At 54.1% G+C, this 18,423-nt stretch overlaps 1 protein-coding gene across 1 annotated transcript in view; it reads right to left on the bottom strand.

The window, feature by feature from the left end:
- Positions 1-8,819: 8,819 nt before the first annotated feature.
- LOC139240184 (protein GOLM2-like) overlaps positions 8,820-18,423 on the bottom strand; it is a 58,335-nt gene continuing 48,731 nt past the window's right edge. Inside the window, exons 5-6 of the mRNA XM_070868609.1 lie at positions 15,211-15,253; positions 8,820-11,627 (exon numbers count right to left, since the gene is read on the bottom strand). Coding sequence (XP_070724710.1) covers positions 15,211-15,253 — 43 coding nt within the window. The 3' untranslated portion in view covers positions 8,820-11,627. The remainder of the gene's footprint in view (positions 11,628-15,210; positions 15,254-18,423) is intronic.

Genomic DNA, 18,423 nt, shown 5'->3' with positions numbered 1-18,423 from the left:
CTTAGCCCTTGACTGAGTGTGACCTGCTAGCAAGTGAATTAAAGAAACTTCTGCCGGAGCTGAAAGTGTCGGAGTCATTCTTTTCGGAGGTCGGGATTTCGACACACTCCCTCAGTACTGCCCCTCCGACAGTGCGGCGCTCCCTCAGTACTGCCCCTCCGACAGTGTGGCGCTCCCTCAGTACTGCCCCTCCGACAGTGCGGCGCTCCCTCAGTACTGCCCCTCCGACAGTGCGGCGCTCCCTCAGTACCGCCCCTCCGACAGCGCAGTACGGCGCTCCCTCAGTACCGCCCCTCCGACAGCGCAGTACGGCGCTCCCTCAGTACCGCCCCTCCGACAGTGCGGCGCTCCCTCAGTACCGCCCCTCCGACAGCGCAGTGTGGCGCTCCCTCAGTACTGCAGTGGAGAGTGTCGGACTGGGTTTTGTGCTCAGGGCTCTGGAGTGGGGTCTCGAACACACTGCTGACACCATGTAGGACGGGGGATTGAAAGCCAATAAACCAATGAACCTAACGCCGGTGTAGATCATGTGATTTACAGGAATGCGGACACAGTGATAGTGACAGGGTGTGCTCGCCACAAGAACCTGCTAAACCTGCTGTACGAAGGCAGCAACATTTCAGACAGGAATAGATGTCTTCGCAATGTTATCATCCCAGTGTTTTTCTTGTGTGCGGCTGCATCAAGCTGTGCACAGCCCCCCAGTACACAAACACCAAGTGTCACTACGTGCTGAGGTTCTACCTGTCCCCGGCGTTGCGAAGGATGGGCCTGGCCATGCTGCCGCGAAACGCCCCCACCAGTTGGACCATGCCTGTCCACCTGTCCTTCGTGGAAAAGTTCTTCACAAAAAACCCCTTTGACCACAAGGCCATAAAACAGTGGTCAGCACGTAACGTCCTACGAAAGGAGAGGGTGGACCCTGTCAGGTGGTTCCCTGAGCGGACTGTCGAACTCGTTTGGCAGAACGTCTCATCGCCAGAGCTGTCACACAAGCACCAAGATATAGCTTGGTTGGCGGTGAGAGGGGCCCTACCCGTCAGAGCGTTCATGTACAGCCGACGTCTCAGCAGCACGGCACGGTGCCCCCGGGCCGGCTGCAGGGCGGACGAGACTGTCACCCATCTCCTTCAGGATTGTGCCTTCGCAAGGCAGGTTTGGAAAGAGATGCAGTGGTTGCTGTCGAGGTTCATCCCGAGCAGCTCCGTAACACAGGACCCTGTGCTCTAGGGGCTGTTCCCAGGGACACACACCCAGACAGACATCACCTGCTGCTGGAGGGCCATCAACCCGGTCAAAGACGCTCTTTGGTCTTGCCGAGACTTGCTGGTCTTCCAGAGCAAGGAGATGTCCACGTCTGCGTGTTGCAGACTGGCGCAATCCACGATCCAGGATTACGTGCTGAGGGACGCACTTAAAATTGGTGCAGTCGCCGCAAAGGCACGGTGGGGAAGGGCCGCAGTTTAAAGCCCTTCTGTCACGGTAAACCCAGGGGGATGGAATCAGACCCCCCTCGGCCTGTACTTGTTAATCTGCTTGTTATACATAGAGCACCAGGTACTGAAACCCACCTGTGTTGTGCCATGTACAATGCAAGTCTCTGCACTGTTTAGTAACTTGTAAAGAAATGTAAATGTATTCTCATCCGTTCCGTGCACTGCTTTCATTTGCATAGTGCTACAGGTAACGTGATTGGTGATGGGTATTGAAATGTATCCTGGAATGTAATGTATACCTGTTCTTATCTGCTCCATGTAATACCCCCATTTGCACAGAACGACATGTAACGTGATTTATGGATTGTACTAAACCGTACCTTGAAATGAAATGCACGCTAGTGCATTGTATGGAACTGCTGTCAGTATCCAAACAAACTGTATGCAATTGCTGGCCCGAGGTACTGAACTATTTTCCAATGTATTGTGAAAACTTTATATGAATAAAGTATATTTTTGAAAAAAAAAGTTATCATCCCAGTGCTATTTTTATTCATTCCTAGGATGTGGGCATCGCTGGCAAGGCCGGCATTTATTGCCCATCCCTAATTGCCCCTCGAGAAGGTGGTGGTGAGCCGCCTTCTTGAGCCACTGCAGTCCGTGTGGTGAAGGTGCTGTTAGGGAGGGAGTTCCAGAACCCATCATCATCACAGGCAGTCCCTTGGAGTCGAGGAAGACTTGCTTCCACTCTTAAAGTGAGTCCTTCGGTGGCTGAACAGTCCAATACGAGAGCCACAGTCCCTGTCACAGGTGGGACAGACAGTGGTTGAGGGAAGGGGAGGGTGGGACTGGTTTGCCGCACGCTCCTTCCGCTGCTTGCGCTTGGTTTATGCACGCTCTCGGCGACGAGACTCGAGGTGCTCAGCGCCCTCCCGGATGCACTTCCTCCACTTAGGGCGAACTGGTCTTTGGGCCAGGGACTCCCAGTGTCGGTGGGGGATGTTGCACTTTATCAGGGAGGCTTTGAGGTTGTTCCTTGTAACGTTTCCTCTGCCCACCTTTGGCTCGTTTGCCGTGAAGGAGTTCCGAGTAGAGTGCTCGCTTTGGGAGTCTCGTGTCGGGGGCATGCGGACAATGTAGCCCTGCCCAGCGGAGCTGGTCGAGTGTGGTCAGTGCTTCGATGCTGGGGATGTTGGGCCTGGTCGAGGACGCTAACGTTGGTGCGTCTGTCCTCCCGGGGGATTTGCAGGATCTTGCGGAGACATCGTTGGTGGTATTTCTCCAGCGACTTGAGGTGTCTACTGTACATGGTCCACGTCTGTGAGCCATACAGGAGGGCGGGTATTACTACAGCCCTGTAGACCATGAGCTTGGTGGCAGATTTGAGGGCCTGGTCTTCGAACACTCTCTTCCTCAGGCGGCCGAAGGCTGCACTGGCGCACTGGAGGCGGTGTTGCCCTTGTTGATCAATGTCTGCTCTTGTTGATAAGAGGCTCCTGAGGTATGGGAAATGATCCACGTTGACCTACTCTCGGGGCCCAGTGACCGCCTCCTACCCGGACCCCCAATGACCCCCTTTCAGTCTAGGGTCCCTGTAATGTACGCACCTGCGCGCATGCTCGCGGGTTTGTGGAGCTGTTGCGTTGAAGTGGCTCAGCCAGTCACGTGGTGTTCACAAGACTCAATAAAACCCCAGCCAGTTGGATCTGGTTCATCCACGATGAGGTACGCAGTTGTGAGCCTGGTCGATGAACGTGGAGGCCCTGACCGGTGAGATGGGGGCGAAGGAGCGGCGAGAGACTGTGGAGGGACGTGACTGGGGCCCAGGGGAGGCGAGAGTTCGGGGCCCAGGAGAGGCGAGGGCCCAGGGGCAGCACGGGCCCAGCCCACACTGTGCGATATGTGGGCGCACTGGGTCCGTGCAGCAGAGCTGGTCTCCAGGCGTCCTGGTTAACCCTTGCCCCTGGACCGAGACCTCGCTCTGTCAAGCCCCGTGTGGTGGCTGGTGTGCAACGGTCACCCCACGTTAAAAAAATCCACGCACAGGCATCTTCCACCCTTCAGGATGGAGTTCAGGATCTTCATTGAAACACCTGTGAACTCGTGCTTTTTTTGGTGGAGGGAGCACCTATGAGGTCATTTTGAGGGAGCACCTATGATGATGGTGGATGAACTGGTAATGTGTAGCATGATTGTTAAACCTTTGTGAATAAACCAACTAGTTCTTAATAGCAATGTGTTGCTATGAATTCTTAAGCAAAGAACGCATGAAGCAAATACATTACAGTACCCTTGCATGGTGTTACGTATGTAAACATTGTAACTGTGTAAGAGTCGCCACCAGAGGGCGCAACTGTTGGAGGCCAAAGGGTCACCTGCACGCCTTGTGCAAGGCAGTATAAAAGGTTTGTCTGCCATGCTGCTTAAGCACTCTGGAGTTGTATTAAAGAGACTAAGGTCACATCAGTTTTAGCTCACAGTTATCTGAATGGCGGCAGATTAGGAAAAGGGGAGGTGCAACGAGACCTGGGTGTCACGGTACATCAGTCATTGAAAGTTGGCATGCAGGTACAGCAGGCGGTGAAGGCGGCAAATGGCATGTTGGCCTTCATAGCGGGAGGATTTGAGTATAGGAGCAGGGAGGTCTTACTGCAGTTGTACAGGGCCTTGGTGAGGCCACACCTGGAATATTGTGTACAGTTTTGGTCTCCTAATCTGAGGAAGGACATTCTTGCTATTGAGGGAGTGCAGCGAAGGTTCACCAGACTGATTCCTGGGATGGCAGGACTGACATATGAGGAAAGACTGGATCGACTAGGCTTATACTCACTGGGATTTAGAAGAATGAGAGGGGATCTCATGGAAACATATAAAATTCTGACGGGACTGGACAGGTTAGATGCAGGAAGAATGTTCCCGATGTTGGGGAAGTCCAGAACCAGGGGTCACACAGTCTAAGGATAAGGGGTAGGTCATTTAGGACCGAGATGAGGAGAAACTTCTTCACTCAGAGAATTATGAACCTGTGGAATTCTCTACCACAGAAAGTTGTTGAGGCCAGTTCGTTGGATATATTCAAAAGGGAGTTAGATATGGCCCTTACGGCTAAAGGGATCAAGGGGTATGGAGAGAAAGCAGGAATGGGGTACTGAGGGAATCATCAGCCATGATCATATTGAATGGTGGTGCAGGCTCGAAGGGCCGAATGGCCTACTCCTGCACCTATTTTCTATGTTTCTATGTTTACTCAGTCTTGTGGCGTTCTTCCATACCTAACACATGGCATAACCCTCGCCGATCTGTAATGGACATCAAGTGCACAAATTGACAAAATAGCCAGGTAAGGGGGGGACAGATGAATTTTGTTTTGACGCAGCGAGTTGTGATTGGGACAGCGCTGCTTGAAAGGGCGGTGGTAGCAGAGTCAATCGCGACTCTCAAACGATGGGCCGAATGGCCACCTCCTGTGCTCTGTAATCAGTACTGAAGCGTGACCAGATATCGCCCCAACCCTCTCTTCTCAATCCTCCTCGCCGCAATGCTCCACCTCACAGTCAACAAGCTCCCCGCTGGAGTGGAACTAAATTACAGAACCAGTGGGAAGCTGTTCAACCTTCGCCACCTCCAGGCCAGGTCCCAGACCACCCCAACCTCTGTCGTTGAGCTACAGTACGCGGACGACGACTGCGTCTGTGCGCATACAGAGGCTGAACTCCAGGACATCGTCGATGTGTTCACCGAGGCGTATGAAAGCACGGGCCTTATGCTTAACATCTGTAAGACAAAGGTCCTTCACCAGCCTGTCCTCCCCGCACAGCACTGCCCCCCAGTCATCAAGATCCACGGCGCGGCCCTGGACAACGTGGACCATTTCCCATACCTCGGGAGCCTCTTATCAACAAGAGCAGACATTGATGCAGAGATCCAACATCGCCTCCAGTGCGCCAGTGCAGCCTTCGGCCGCCTGAGGAAAAGAGTGTTTGAAGACCAGGCCCTCAAACCTACCACCAAGCTCATGGTCTACAGGGCTGTAGTAATACCCGCCCTCCTGTATGGGTCTGAGGCATGGACCATGTACAGAAGGCACCTCAAGTCGCTGGAGATATATCACCAACGATGTCTCCGCAAGATCCTGCAAATCCCCCGGGAGGACAGACGCACCAACGTTGGCGTCCTCGGCCAGGCCCAACATCCCCAGCATCGAAGCACTGACCACACTCGACCAGCTCCGCTGGGCAGGGCCACATTGTCCGCATGCCCCCGCCACGAGACTCCCAAAGCGAGCGCTCCACTCAGAACTCCTTCACGGCAACCGAGCCAAAGGTGGGCAGAGGAAACGTTACAAGGGACCACCCTCAAAGCCTCCCTGGTGAAGTGCGACATCACCGCTGACACCTGGGAGACCCTGGTTGTATCTTGAATAAAGGATCTGACCAGACACTGTGAGCTTAAAGTAACGTGTGACCGAAGTCCTTTATTGCAGGTCTCCAGAGTGCCTCTCCAGCCTGTGAGGCCTCCATATGTACAGGTGCTCCCAAGGGATTGTGGGACCCCTTGGGACTCCAGGGGCTGAGCCCTCTGGTGGTTAAACAAGGTGTTTACAGGTTTACATATATAACAACCCTGGCCGAAGAGCTCTTCGAATCTCAACGCCGCGAGCGTGAAGAGGTCAAGTGCAGGCAGTGGAAGGAGCGTGCGGCAAACCAGTCCCACTCACCCCTTCCCCCGACGACTGTCTGTCCCACCTGTGACAGGGACTATGGCTCTCGTAATGGACTGTTCAGCCACCTAAGGACTCACTTTAGGAGTGGAAGCAAGTCTTCCTCGATTCCGAGGGACTGCCGATGATGATGATGGGTTCAGTTGATAAATGGGTTTAATTCCCAAGGCATTGTTGAACCCGGTTAAGCGTAGGGACGGGCAGATGGCCAGGCCTGGTTGTTGACTTCGAGGTTGGCAAGGCCCAAGTGCGGTTGAGGGAGACCATATTACAACCCCCTCCCCCTCGCTCCCTCAGCCCCGTCTCCTCAACACCCTCCCCCCCGCCCCCCAGCCCCACCCCTCTCCAGCAATGGAGCCTCATTGGCTTAGGCCAATTCACGGGCACCGCACACTTCAATAAGGACGTCAAGGCCTTGGAGAGGGTGGGGGAGAGGAGGTTCACAGGAACTTCACAGGAAGGGGATGAGGGACTTCAGTGACGGGGAGAGACTGGAGAAGCCGGGGTTGTTCTCCTTGGAGCAGAGAAGGTTAAGGGGGCGATTTAATGGAGATGTTCAAAATTATGAGGGGTTTCCGATCGAGTAAATAAGGCGGGGGGGAAGCCGGTAACCAGAGGACACAGATTTCAGGCGACTGGAATAAGAGTCAGAAAATAGAAGGACTTGCATTTATATAGCGCCTTTCACGACCACCGGACATCCCAAAGCGCTTTACAGCCAATGAAGTACTTTTAAAGTGTGGCCTCTGTTGTAATGTGGGAAACACGGCAGCCCAATTAGTGCACAGCAAGCTCCCACACACAGCAATGTGATATTGATTACACCGGATATACGACACAGAAACAGGCCATGCGGCCCAACCAGTCCGTGCCGGCGTTTATGTGCCACTCCAGCCTCCTCCTGTCTTTCCCCATCTAAATCTATCAGTACAACCCTCTATTCCCATCTCCCTCATGTGTTTATCCAGCCTCTCCTTAAATGCCTCGATACTATTCGCCTCAACCCCTCCCTGTGGCAGCGAGTTCCACATTCTCACCGCTCTCTGGGTAAAGAAGTTTCTCCTGAATTCCCCATTGGGTTTCTGGGTGACTGTCTTATATTGATGGCCTCTAGTTATGTTCCTCCCCACAAGTGGAAACATTCTCTCTGTATCCACTCGATCAAAACCTTTCATCATTTTAAAGACCTCTATCGCGTCACCCCTCGGCCTAAGGGAAGAGAGCCAGCCTGTTCATCCTTTCCTGATATGTATACCCTCGCATTTCTGGTATCATCCTTGTAAATCAGGGATTGAGGGATAGATGTTGGCCCAGGGCAGACGGGGCCTCAGTTTAACGTCTCATCCGAAAGACGGCACCTCCGACAGTGCGGCGCTCCCTCTGTACCGCCCCTCCGACAGTGCGGCACTCCCTCAGTACCGCCCCTCCGACAGTGCGGCACTCCCTCAGTACCGCCCCTCCGACAGTGCGGCACTCCCTCAGTACCGCCCCTCCGACAGTGCGGCACTCCCTCAGTACTGCCCCTGCAACAGTGCGGCGCTCCCTCAGTACTGCCCCTGCAACAGTGCAGCGCTCCCTCAGTACTGCCCCTCCGACAGTGCGGCACTCCCTCAGTACCGCCTCTCCGACCGTGCGGGGCTCCCTCAGTACCGCCTCTCCGACAGTGCGGCACTCCCTCAGTACCGCCCCTCCGACAGTGCGGCACTCCCTCAGTACCGCCTCTCCGACAGTGCGGGGCTCCCTCAGTACCGCCTCTCCGACAGTGCGGCGCTCCCTCAGTACCGCCCCTCCGATAGTGCGGGGCACCCTCAGTACTGCCTCTCCGACAGTGCGGCGCTCCCTCAGTACCGCCTCTCCGACAGTGCGGCGCTCCCTCAGTACTTCCCCTCCGACAGTGCGGCACTCCCTCAGTACCGCCCCTCCGACAGTGCGGCACTCCCTCAGTACCGCCCCTCCGACAGTGCGGCTCTCCCTCAGTACCGCACCTCAGACAGTGCGGCACTCCCTCAGTACCGCCCCTCCGACAGTGCGGCACTCCCTCAGTACTGCCCCTCCGACAGTGCGGCACCTCCCTCCGTACAGCCCCTCCGACAGTGCGGCGCTCCCTCAGTACCGCCCCTCCGACAGTGCGGCGCTCCCTCAGTACCGCCCCTCCGACAGTGCGGCACTCCCTCAGTACCGCCCCTCCGACAGTGTGGCACTCCCTCAGTACCGCCCCTCCGACAGTGCGGCACTCCCTCAGTACCGCCCCTCCGACAGTGCGGCGCTCCCTCAGTACTGCCCCTGCAACAGTGCGGCGCTCCCTCAGTACCGCCCCTCCGACAGTGCTCAAGTCCCTGGAGTGGGACTCGAACCCACGACCTTCTGACTCAAAGGCGAGCGCGCTGCCCACTGAGCGAGGGCCGACACTATTGGACTGACTGGACAGCTCTTCGCCAGCACGATGGGCTGAAAGAACCTCACAGCACAGCAGGAGGCCAATGAACCACAATGTGAAAGGCTTACAACTGTTATTGAGTAATAAAATATTTGTTACAAATCTAACCGTTACATGTTAAAAGAGACAAAGGTTGTAGAAATACCACTCCCAGTGGAGGGTCAAAATTGGCTTAGCATTGGCTCCTTGCGACAACATTCTGTTCAATTGACGATGATGAGGTGCATAAAAATAAAGAACTTTTATTTCTACAGCCCAGCTCGCGGCCTCAGCACTTTCCAGCCAATTGAGCACTATGGTAGTGCGGTCACTTGTTGTAACGCGGCAGCACAATTGGCGCACAGCAAGCTCCCACACACCGCAACGTGATAATGACCCGGATCATCTGTTTTAGTGACGTTGGTTGAGGGATAAATATTGGGCGGGCCCAGGACACCGGGGGGGCGGAGGAGAACTTCTCCCCCCCCCCCCCCCTCCTCCTTTTGCTCTTCTTCCAAATAGTGCCACTGAGCCACGGCGGATATCCTGGCTTGTGCCTCTTACGATGCCTCCCCCAGGCGCATTTCTAACCCCAAACTGCTGTCGGATTTCCCGGTCGGGAGGATCCGGCCCGAAAGCAGTTTGGGGGGCGGTCACAATTCTTGAAGGCCGCCGAATGTAATCCATCACCAATCAACCTCACCCAGAGAGAGAGTGAGAGAGAGAGAGAGAGAGAGAGAGAGAGAGAGAGAGCGAGAGCGAGAGCGAGAGAGAGAGAGAGAGAGAGAGAGAGCGAGAGCGCGAGAGCGCGAGAGAGAGAGAGAGAGAGAGAGAGAGAGAGAGAGAGAGAGAGAGAGAGAGAGAGAGAGAGAGAGAGAGAGAGAGAGAGAGAGAGCGAGAGAGAGAGAGAGAGAGAGAGAGCGAGAGAGAGAGAGAGAGAGAGAGAGAGCGAGAGAGAGAGAGAGAGAGAGAGAGCGAGAGAGAGAGAGAGAGAGAGAGAGAGAGCGAGAGAGAGAGAGAGAGAGAGCGAGAGAGGGAGGGACCCACATGTCTGGGGCGGAGCGGAGGGAGCTCTGCTCTGCATCCAACGCGCACAGTGGCTGAACCTGGAAGCGTTCGTTGCTGACACTTGACGAAGGGGGGGGGCTGTAGCTGGGGGCAGCCTTAAAACCCACCCCCCCCTCCTGTGCTGCCTGAAAACGGTCTGGGTCCCCAGAGTTGGCGCCCCTTGCCCCGACGAACACACAAGTAAAGAAAGACACTGACAGTTAAGTTTCCAAGAGGACTCTGAATGCAGAATCCCGATCGGAAAATTCTCTTTCGATCCAGAGGTGAAAGGAGGCTCAAGTCCTTTGATTAACCAAATCCCAATTACTTTTAGATAACACCGTTGAAACAGAGCTCATAAATATTAACTAGGTCAATAGCAAAGCAGATGGAATTTCACACAGGTCACAAATTGCCCGAGATAATGCGTCAGGCAAGGTGCAGCGGAATTGTTGGCTGGAGGCTTGCCAAAAGTTGCGTAAGCAGAGCGATAAGGGGACAAGGTTCAATGGGCAGGCTCCCGATCCTGGACTTTGAAGCGTCCCCAGCCTGTGGGGAATACGCTGCTGAGGGGTGATGTGACGATTAGCGGACCTCCTCTGGCATTGCTCGCGGTGCACGTTACCAGAACGCGTGACGGTGGGGGGGAAGGGGTGCGCGCGACGGGAAATAAAGGGGGAGGCTCGAGGGCACGGCGCGCGGCCCCCAGCGATGCGTCGTCGGCAGACCTCTCCGTGGCGTTGCTTACGGCGGGTCGGACCATGCGCGGGGCGCGTGACAGCTTAAAGTGTGACAGGATGCCGGCCGCGTACAGGGAGTGGGTGCTGTACGAGAGGGCCGGTCACATCGATGGGGGGGGGGCGGGGGGGGGCAGTGGGGGTTCTGGGGCAGGAGTTAGATGTGGTCCTTACTACTCGGGGGATCAAGGGGTCTGGAGAGAAAGCAGGAAGGGGGTACTGAAGTTGCATGTTCAGCCATGAACTCATTGAATGGCGGTGCAGGCTCGAAGGGCCGAATGGCCTGCTCCTGCACCTATTTTCTATGTTTCTACTTGGCCAACAAACACGCACAAGTGTTGAAGTACAACAGCGTGTGCTGTGCCATTTGGCCAACAAACAAACCAGACTGATTCCCGGGACGGCAGGACTGACATATGAGGAGAGACTGGATCGACTGGGGCCTGTATTCACTGGAGTTTAGTAGAATGAGACGGGGATCTCATAGAAACATATAAAATTCTGACGGGACTGGACAGGTTAGATGCAGGAAGAATGTTCCCGATGTTGGGGGAAGTCCAGAACCAGGGGTCACACAGTCTGAGGATAAGGGGTAAGCCATTTAGGACCGAGATGAGGAGAAACTTCTTCACTCAGAGAATTGTGAACCTGTGGAATTCTCTACCACAGAAAGTTGTTGAGGCCAGTTCGTTGGATATATTCAAAAGGGAGTTAGATGTGGCCCTTACGGCTAAAGGGATCAAGGGGTATGGAGAGAAAGCAGGAATGGGGTACTGAAGTTGCATGATCAGCCATGATCATATTGAATGGTGGTGCAGGCTCGAAGGGCCGAATGGCCTGCTCCTGCACCTATTTCCGATGTTTCTAAGTGTTCAAGTACAACTTAGTAGGCCGTGCAAATGGCCGACGGTGGCATCTATTTTTTTATTAGCTAATTGGAAATGTGATTCATCACGTTTGGATTCCCAATGAGGCACATGTGGCAAGATATCGGACAGCACGGTTATGGACAGGCGAGCTGATAATGAGTTAAAATGGGTCAATGCCGGAGAGGACGCTCTCTGAATATTGCGGGGAGAAGATTGATGCGCTGGGAGCTTGAGCGCTTTTGAGTGGCACGGAGACACGCGCTTCAGGAGATAGGTCGGAAAGTGTCAGTGGGCAGATGTCCTCCAACCCATGTTCCGCAGCTCTGTGTGTGTGAAGGTTGTAGGAATGAGGTCTTGATTGATGTGCCCAGCGAGCGAATGGAGGAGGCTCCCTCGAGGTGACTGCGAGAGGAAAAAGACACAGGAGGTTAGGTCTTGCTGTGAAACAAACATACGGGACTGCCGGGCAGGAAACCACCCAGCGGTCCGTCAAAGCCAGACCCCACACACACACCAGGATAGCCGGAGCACCATGACTTCCCAACCCCACTGCCGCCCGGTCATAATCTCCCGAGAGAGGCAACAAAACCCCAGGGCCCAATAAAGACGCATTTATATAGCGCCTTCAACCACCTCAGGTCACCCCCAAAGCACTTTACGGCCAATAAAACACTTTTGGAGCGTGGTCACTGTTGTATTGTGGGAAACGCGGCAGCTCAATTTGCGCACAGCAAGCTCCCACACACAGCGATGTGATAATGAGCCGGATCATCTGTTTTAGTGATGTTGGTCGAGGGATAAATATTGGCCCCAGGACACCGGGGAGAACTCCCCCTGCTCTTCTTCCAATAGTGGCCCCAGGATCTTTTACATCCACCCAAGAGGGCAGACTTGGCATCATCTGAAAGATGGCACATCTGACAGTGCGGCGCTCCCTCAGTACCGCCCCTCCGACAGTGCGGCGCTCCCTCAGTACTGCCCCTCCGACAGTGCGGCGCTCCCTCAGTACTGCCCCTCCGACAGTGCGGCGCTCCCTCAGTACTGCCCCTCCGACAGTGCGGCGCTCCCTCAGTATTGCCCCTCCGACAGTGCAGTGCTTCCTCAGTACTGCCCCTCCGACAGTGCGGCGCTCCCTCAGTACCGCCCCTCCGACAGTGCGGCACTCCCTCAGTATTGCCCCTCCGACAGTGCAGTGCTTCCTCAGTACTGCCCCTCCGACAGTGCAGTACGGCGCTCCCTCAGTACCGCCCCTCCGACAGCGCAGTGCGGCGCTCCCTCAGTACTGCCCCTCCGACAGTGTGGCGCTCCCTCAGTACTGCCCCTCCGACAGTGTGGCACTCCCTCAGTACTGCCCCTCCGACAGCGCACTGCGGCACTCCCTCAGTATCGCCCCTCCGACAGCGCAGTACGGTGCTCCCTCAGTACCGCCCCTCCGACAGCGCAGTACGGTGCTCCCTCAGTACTGCCCCTCCGACAGTGCAGTACGGCGCTCCCTCAGTACCGCCCCTCCGACAGTGCAGTGCGGCGCTCCCTCAGTACCGCCCCTCCGACAGTGCAGTGCGGCGCTCCCTCAGTACTGCCCCTCCGACAGTGTGGCGCTCCCTCAGTACTGCCCCTCCGACAGTGCGGCGCTCCCTCAGCATGGGTCGGGGAGTGTCGGCCTGGATTTTGTCTGGAGTGGGACTCAAACCCACGACCTGCTGACACCGAGGGGAGTTTTAATAACCCAGTCGCCCATTTCAATGTCCGAGATACTGTCGGAAAGAGGAACTATTACTGTAAAAATTACCATTTATTTTGGGCACAGGAAGCTAATTATACTTAATGACCTCAGCAGTTCTGTGGGGACTCTTGATCACAGACTCAAGGCGACGTGTTCAAAATCACGAGGGGCTTTGAGTAAATTAGCAGAAACTGTCCCCAGGGGCAGGAGGGTCGGTAACCAGAGTGACGATAATCGGCGATGGAACCAGAGGGGGAGATGGGGAGAATGTGTTTTTTACGCAGCGAGTTGTTGTGATCGGGAACGCGCTGCCTGAAAGGGCGGTGGGAGCAGATTCAATCGGGACTTTCAAACTGGGGGAACTGGGTAAATACTGGAAGTGGGGAAAGAGCAGGGGGAGAGTGGGACTGATTGGATCGCTCTGTCACAGAGGCCGGCCCAGCAACAATGGGCCAAATGGCCTCTTACTTTGCTGTCTGATTCTATAGTTGTGGCAAAACGCGTATGAACAAGGCATACAGAGTGGGGGAAAAGAAAGAGAGAACATACAGAAAGAGAAAGTGTGTGCGGGAGAGAGAGGGGGAGGGAGATAGAAGGAACGTGGGATCCCCACAGTAGGAGAGACTACGAGGAAGGGTTAAACACGCAGAGGGCAACACAGTTGTTTCAGCCCAACTGCCGGCGTTTATACCCCCACTCCAGCCTCCTCCCACCCCAAGAGTGAAGGCCACTGATGGAACCGTACCTCAGCAAGGAGTCCAGAGTGGAGGGGAAGGAGAGAAGCGATAATTGGTGATTATTGCCAACACATGTAGGGGCCGAGATTGTCCCGGGCTGGGTTTGGGGTGGCCATTTCGCACGGATATGGGCTCGTTGTTCCAAAAAAAAAAAAGGTTGGCTGTGTTTCCTCCCGGCATCTCCTCTTAAAGGGGAGGGCCGCTGCGATCTGAGCAGTACCTTCAGTGCCGGCCATAGGGGGGGCGGCGCCAAGAGGGGGAGCCTGTCGGGGGCCCGGCCGAAACCAACGGCTGCCATTGTCGGGCCGACGGAAAAGATGGCGGCCGCACCTCCCCTTTAAGAGCAGACGGGGCGCCCCAGCCACCGCAGCCTATCGCCCCGAGAAGCGGTCGGTGCCATTGCCCCACGCGGACCTCACTCCCGCCGGGCGCAAAGGGGACGGCGCGCGGGGCCATAATGGCCGTGCCCCTGCGCTAATGGTGGGGGCCGTGGCGCAAATCCCACTTTGCCGCGCGGAGCCCCGGGGGCAACTCCCCGCGAGCCGCGGTGGCCGCCAACGCCAGCGTGCTAACGTATTAGCGCTCTGGTAGCGCCGGGCCGACAACACTAACTGGCACTGTGCAAAAGAGGCAATTTCAACCCCATCGTTTCTCACTGGCCTTTGGAATGAGCCATGTACAGAGGGTCCCGGGGGCCCTTGTGCATGGAACACAAAAGGATAGTATGCAGGAACAGCAAGTGATCAGGAAGGCCAATGGTATCTTGGCCTTTATTGCAAAGGGGGATAGAGTATAAAAGCAGGGAAGTCCTGCTACAACTGTACAGGGTATTGGTGAGGCCACACCTGGAGCACTGCGTGCAGTTTTGCTCTCCGTATTTACGAAAGGATATACTTTGCTTTGGAGGCAGTTCAGAGAAGGTTCACTGGGTTGATTCCGGGGATGAGGGGGTTGTCTTACGAGGAACGGTTGAGCAGGTTGGGCCTCGACTCACTGGAGCTCAGAAGAATGAGAGGCGACCTTATTGAAATGTGTAAGATTCTGAGGCGGCTCGACAGGGTGGATGCAGAGAGGATGTTTCCCCTCGTGGGGGGGGGGGGGGGGGATCTAGAACTAGGGGGCACATAGTCTCAGAATAAGGGGTCGCCCGTTTAAGACGGAGACGCGGAGGAATTTCTTCTCCCAGAGGGCGGTGAATCTGTGGAATTCTCTGCCCCAGAGGGCTGTGGAGGCCGGGACATTGAATATATTTAAGGCGGGAGATAGACAGATTTTTGAGCGATAAGGGAGTGAAGGGTTACGGGGAGCGGGCGGGGAAGTGGAGCTGAGTCCATGATCGGATCAGCCGTGATCGTATTGAATGGCGGAGCAGGCTCGAGGGGCCGAATGGCCAACTTCTGCTCCTATTTCTTATATTATGAAGCATCATTTATGGGGGGAGGGGGGGCTGGGGCAAGGGAATGCCTCTCTAGCAGCCTTCCCTGTTCCACTCTCATGAGTGAAGAGTGAAAATATAAACTCTTACCTATGCCTTGGGTGGTGATGCAGGTGCCTGAGGACAGAGTTTCCTGTAAGCAAGAGACATTAGATCAGGTTACTAACGATCCAGCGCTCTATAGCGCTACAATACCGTCGATGTTTCGCTTGTACTCAAACTATTTTAGTCGATCTGTAAATCAAATGCCCCCTTATTAAAGGGGCACTAAATCTGAGCATAAACTTAAATCAAATTAAAATGTTGTTGCCGGGCGGTGATGATGCACTCCAGTCCCTCGAGGGGGGGTCGTTCAGCCCGACTGCCTGCCTCTCTTCCGTGGATACTTTGGCGCCGCCTCTCGCGAGAGTACCGGGGGACACCGCGCGCTCCATCGCCAGGGACACCCTGGTGTGAACGTATCGGTGGAAGAGAGGCAAGGCAGTCGGGCTGAACGACCCCCCCACCCCCCACCCCGCCTCGAACGCCCGCTGCCTGGACCGGTTCATGGCCCATGGCCGCGTTGACCGTGTCGCTTGCACTCATCAACCTCACTTCCGGCGACACACTGGGTGGCCATGTGCTTTGTGTTGACATGAGTCGTTCCAGACCTCCGGACGCCAGGTGGCGCTGTTGTGCCCCCCCACCCCCTCATGCCTCCGATACCTACCTTGCACCACATTTTATAGCACAGGAGGAGGCCTTTCGGTCCCCCAGCTCTATCAAAGAGCTATCCAATTCATCTCATTCCCCCATCTCTGTCCTTTCAAAGTATAGATCCGATTCCCTTTGAAAATGTCACTATTGAACCTGCTCCCACCGCCCTTTCAGGCAGCGCGTTCCATAGAAACATAGAAAATAGGTGCAGGAGCAGGCCATTCGGCCCTTCGAGCCTGCACCGCCATTCAATAAGATCATGGCTGATCATGCAACTTCAGTAGCCCATTCCTGCTTTCTCTCCATACCCCTTGATCCCTTTAGCCGTAAGGGCCACATCTAACTCCCTTTTGAATATTTCCAACGAACTGGCCTCAACAACTCTCTGTGGTAGAGAATTCCACAGGTTCACAATTCTCTGAGTGAAGAAGTTTCTCCTCATCTCGGTCCGAAATGGCTTACCCCTTATCCTTAGACTGTGACCCCTGGTTCTGGACTTCCCCCAACATTGGGAACATTCTTCCTGCATCTAACCTGTCCAGTCCCGTCAGAATTTTACATGTTTTTATGAGATCCCCTCTCATTCTTCTAAACTCTAGTGAATATAAGCCCAGTCGATCCAGTCTTTCTTCATATGTCAGTCCTGCCATCCCGGGAATCAGTCTGCTGAATCTTCGCTGCACTCCCTCAATAGCAAGAATGTCCTTCCTCAGATTAGGAGACCAAAACTGTACACAATATTCCAGGTGTGGCAATACTGCAGTAAGACCTCCCTGCTCCTATACTCAAATCCCCCAGCTATGAAGGCCAACATACCATTTGCCTTCTTCACCGCCTGCTGTACCTGATGCCAACTTTCAATGACTGATGAACCATGACACCCAGGTCTCGTTGCACCTCCCCTTTACCTAATCTGCCGCCATTCAGATAATACTCTGCCTTTGTGTTTTTGCCCCCAAATTGGATAACCTCACATTTATCCACATTATACTGCATCTGCCATGCATTTGCCCACTCACCTAACCTGTCCAAGTCACCCTGAAGCCTCTTAGCGTCCTCCTCACAGCTCACACCGCCACCCAGTTTAATGTCATCTGCAAACTTGGAGATATTGCACTCAATTCCTTCATCTAAATCATTATTGTATATTGTTAAGAGCTGGGGTCCCAGCACTGAACCCTGCGGCACCCCTCTAGTCACTGCCTGCCATTCTGAAATGGACCCGTTTATCCCGACTCTCTGCTTCCTGTCTGCCAACCAGTTCTCTATCCACGTCAGTACGTTACCCCCAATACCATGTGCTTTGATTTTGCACACCAATCTCTTGTGCGGGACCTTGTCAAAAGCCTTTTGAAAGTCCAAATACAGCACATCCACTGGTTCTCCCTTGTCCACTCTGCTAGTTACATCCTCAAAAAATTCCAGAAGATTCATCAAGCGTGATTTCCCCTTCATAAATCCATGCTGACTAGGACTGATCCTGTCACTGCTTTTCAAATGTGCTGCTATTTCATCCTTAATGATTGATTCCAACATTTTCCCCACTACTGATGTCAGGCTAACCGGTCTATAATTCCCCGTTTTCTCTCTCCCTCCTTTTTTAAAAAGTGCGTTACATTAGCTACCCTCCAGTCCATAGGAACTGATCCAGAGTCTGTAGACTGTTGGAAAATGATCACCAATGCATCCACTATTTCTAGGACCACTTCCTTAAGTACTCTGGGATGCAGACTATCAGGCCCCGGGGATTTATCGGCCTTCAATCCCATCAATTTCCCTAACACAATTGCCCGCCTAATAAGGATATCCTTCAGTTCCTCCTTCTCACTAGACCGCTGTCCCCTAGTACTTCCGGAAGGTTATTTGTGTCTTCCTTCGTGAAGACAGAACCGAAGTATTTGTTCAATTGGTCTGCCATTTCTTTGTTCCGCATTATAAATTCACCTGAATCCGATTGCAAGGGACCGACGTTTGTCTTCACTAATCTTTTTCTCTTCACATATTTATAGAAGCTTTTGCAGTCAGTTTTTATGTTCCCTGCAAGCTTCCTCTCGTACTCTATGTTCCCCCTCTTAATTAAACCCTTAGTCCTCCTCGGTTGAATTCTAAATTTCTCGCAGTTCTCAGGTTTGTTGCTTTTTCTAGCCAATTTATATGCCTCTTCCTTGGTTTTAACACTATCCTTAATTTCCCTTGTTAGCCACGGTTGAGCCACCTTCTCCATTTTATTTTTACTCCAGACAGGGATGTACAATTGCTGAAGTTCATCCATGTGATCTTTAAATGTTTGCCATTGCCTATCCACCGTCAACCCTTTAAGTATCCTTTCCCAGTCTATTCTAGCCAATTCACGCCTCATACCGTCGAAGTTACCTTTCCTTAAGTTCAGGACCCTAGTTTCCGAATTAACTGTGTCACTCTCCATCTTAATAAAGAATTCTACCATATTATGGTCACTCTTCCCCAAGGGGTCTCGCACAACAAGATTGCTAATTAGTCCCTTCTCATTACACATCACCCAGTCTGGGATGACCAGCTCTCTGGTTGGTTCCTCGACATATTGGTCTAGAAAACCATCCCTAATACACTGTGAGAGGTCCAGTTCCT

This window comes from Pristiophorus japonicus, chromosome 30, assembly GCF_044704955.1.
Source record: "Pristiophorus japonicus isolate sPriJap1 chromosome 30, sPriJap1.hap1, whole genome shotgun sequence".
Lineage (NCBI taxonomy): Eukaryota > Metazoa > Chordata > Chondrichthyes > Pristiophoridae > Pristiophorus > Pristiophorus japonicus.
The sequence above is the reverse complement of the archived record's forward strand: the minus strand, read 5'-3'. Positions and strand labels throughout refer to the sequence as shown.